Source organism: Octopus bimaculoides, chromosome 3 (genome assembly GCF_001194135.2).
Source record: "Octopus bimaculoides isolate UCB-OBI-ISO-001 chromosome 3, ASM119413v2, whole genome shotgun sequence".
Taxonomy (NCBI): domain Eukaryota; kingdom Metazoa; phylum Mollusca; class Cephalopoda; order Octopoda; family Octopodidae; genus Octopus; species Octopus bimaculoides.
The window spans coordinates 3,418,215-3,421,011 of NC_068983.1; the positions used below are offsets into that span (position 1 = coordinate 3,418,215).

The 2,797-nt window shown below is 37.5% G+C and overlaps 1 protein-coding gene across 1 annotated transcript in view; it reads left to right on the forward strand.

Annotated features, from left to right (window-relative positions):
• The window catches only part of LOC106867634 (multiple epidermal growth factor-like domains protein 6), a 42,213-nt gene that overhangs the window by 35,392 nt on the left and 4,024 nt on the right, over window positions 1–2,797 (forward strand). Inside the window, exon 3 of the mRNA XM_014912560.1 lies at window positions 101–223. Coding sequence (XP_014768046.1) covers window positions 101–223 — 123 coding nt within the window. The remainder of the gene's footprint in view (window positions 1–100; window positions 224–2,797) is intronic.

The window sequence follows — 2,797 nt, forward strand, 5'->3', positions numbered from 1 at the left end:
TCTCTCTCTCTCTCTCTCTCTCTCTCTCTCTCTCTCTCTCTCTCTCTCTCTCTCTCTTTCTCTCTCTAGCAAATATTGACTTCTTGCCTTTCTCTTTCAGACGTCAATGAATGCGCCATAAACAACGGAGGTTGTGAACACAGATGTTCGAACACTATAGGTTCCTTCTACTGTAAATGTCCACCTGGTTACCAAATTGGATCAGACGGCAAAGGTTGCATAGGTAACAGTCAACCAATTTTTTTGTTTTTTTTTTGTTTGTTTGTTTGTTTTTGTTTTTTTTTAAATCTTGGGTGTTGATATTTTATTGGTAACAATGTGCAAAAGTATGACGATCTGGTTTCGCCTTACAAAATTGCTGTCGGAGGCCCAGAAAACAGCCAAGAAAAGATCTAAAAAGAAACTCTGTAGATCGCCCAATTAACTATTAATTAATAGATACTTAGATGGGACCGAGATTGGACCACTACACCTAGGGTAATTCTGGGTAATTTTTTTTTCTTTTAATTTTTCTTCAATCGGTTTATATGAAAAAAATTACAATTTTTTTTTTTTTAAGTGTGAATAAGACCGACAACCAACAGTCGCAATCTCCAAATGTACCTCTTTATTCGCTTTCTCTTAGAAATTCATGAAATTTAGATTAAAAGGAAAAAATCTACTTTCTTACCGTCAGCTATTTCCGGTCGCATTCAAACAGTTTCCTCCTGAATTTTAAAAGCTAAGCTTATCCCGTCTCTGTTATAACTGCTTTCTTGGTTACTTCGAGAGGTTTCTAACGGAGCTGATGGTGACTATGATTTATATGGTATGTCGGCATAATCAACCATTCAATATGAATGGCAGTGTTATATTATCAGGCGTCAAAGACTAAGGTTGACTGTCTGACTGCAGAAGAAAATGTTCGATATGTTGTTTTATGACACTGTATACGATCGATGAGGTGAAACCAGCCCATATGCCATGCACTCGGGATTTGAAACCGTATCCGCTTGGTCATTATGATACCATATCAAAACATAAATAAAATTAAATGAAATAGAAACAGATATGTGAGGGTTCGATCTCGCCTCACGATAATTTGAAGAAATAAAGTTTACGTCTAAAGTTAAATCACACAACAGGACACAAATCAAGAGCAAGAGCACTCAGAGAGCGCAAACCTCCGCCGAGGCAACACCAACATCCTCTCAACGATTAGCCAGAGATGATTTTTAAAATGAGAAGATCTGAAATAAACTGAACTGATCTCACAAAGGAGAATACTAAAAATGAACCCGACTGCTCTAAAAAGTGAGTTAAAAGAAAGACAGGAAAAATAATCCAGAATCCTGAAAGTTTCATCCGAATCCATGCAGTGGTTCTTGAGATATCGTGTCCACGGACAAACAAACAAATACGACTGAAAACAATACCTCCGCCTTCGCTAAGGCAGACGGAATAATGGACTGAAAGCTTCAATCGGAACGGTGTTTAGTGTTGCCGTCTTCGGAAATAGGAAGGATTTCAGCTGAGATATATAAGCTAATGAAACACTCGTCAATTATACAGTGAACCCTCTGATTATAGTAGTGAACCTCATTATTGTCTTAATGTTTACTGGTCTAAGCTAATTAGTTAGTCACAACTAATTATTTTTGACGCAGCCGAACACTAGAGATCGAACTTTTGACTCTTCTGTTTAGAAATTTCATTTACCATACGACTGGGTGTGTTTCGAAACTGGCTTCATTGTCTCAGAATAAAAATATAAATTGGAAGTAAAGTTAGTGACTCTTGTCTGTGTAAGTTAAGCCCTTTATTAGCTGTGACATGTCACATGTCACAACTCAGGGATTGTAATTTGTGTTTTCTGTCTGGAATCACATTCCACAAAGTAAAACTTCCAAAAAGCTGAGGTTACAACCAATTTTTGATTCCTGATTGTACCTTGTCCAATTACCTTACATCACTAAACGCTTTTGGAGAGGTATGAACGTCATCACATCATCCTCAAGCCACTAGCTTTCAGATGTAGAGGTCCACTCGTCCATAGAAAATTGTAGAAAATTGAAGAGGACAATTGAAGAATAGTTTAGTTATGTAACGTTTTGTTTCCTTCGTGGTAGCTGCTCCATACACAAGGCTGTATTACGTGGGTGTAAATTTATTTCAGGACGTCGTAACGGTGAATGACAAACTATTTCGGAATCCCTGCCGTTAAGTAAATGCTCGCAGCTCTTTACAAACTCTGGTTGTTTTTGTTTCGAGAGACAATAATACAGTATTGCTATTGTGTTGCGTAAAATACTCGTAGTTGCGTCCAATAACCTTCAACCTCATTGAAACAAAACTCGAGACCGACTCTCAGAAATGGATACCAGAATTAGCAGCAGCAGTCAACGTTGTCTCTTAAATGTAAATTAGTTCCTTTCAGCTCTGCACAAGGGTCCGGTACTTTTACAGACAATTATTCGATATTTTTGGGAGCAGCTGCCCCAAATGATCTGAACATAATAAAATGGGTTGATTTTTAAATGAAAATCCCAATCCTATTGTAGTCTATGTGGATGGTCACTATTTCAATGTGATATTTTGAATAGACACAGGAAATTATAAAGGAAGCCAGCCAGGATAATAAGGAAAAAACTTAACTTATTGATTGGGTAACTCTTTTGGAAGGAGCCAATCAACATGTCGTCTCAATTCTTAGAGAAACGTTGCCTTGTGTGTGTTTCTAATTTTGGCACAGGGTCAGCAATTTCGGAGAAGGGAGTAAGTTGATTACATTGAACCCAGCACGCAACAGGTACTTAAT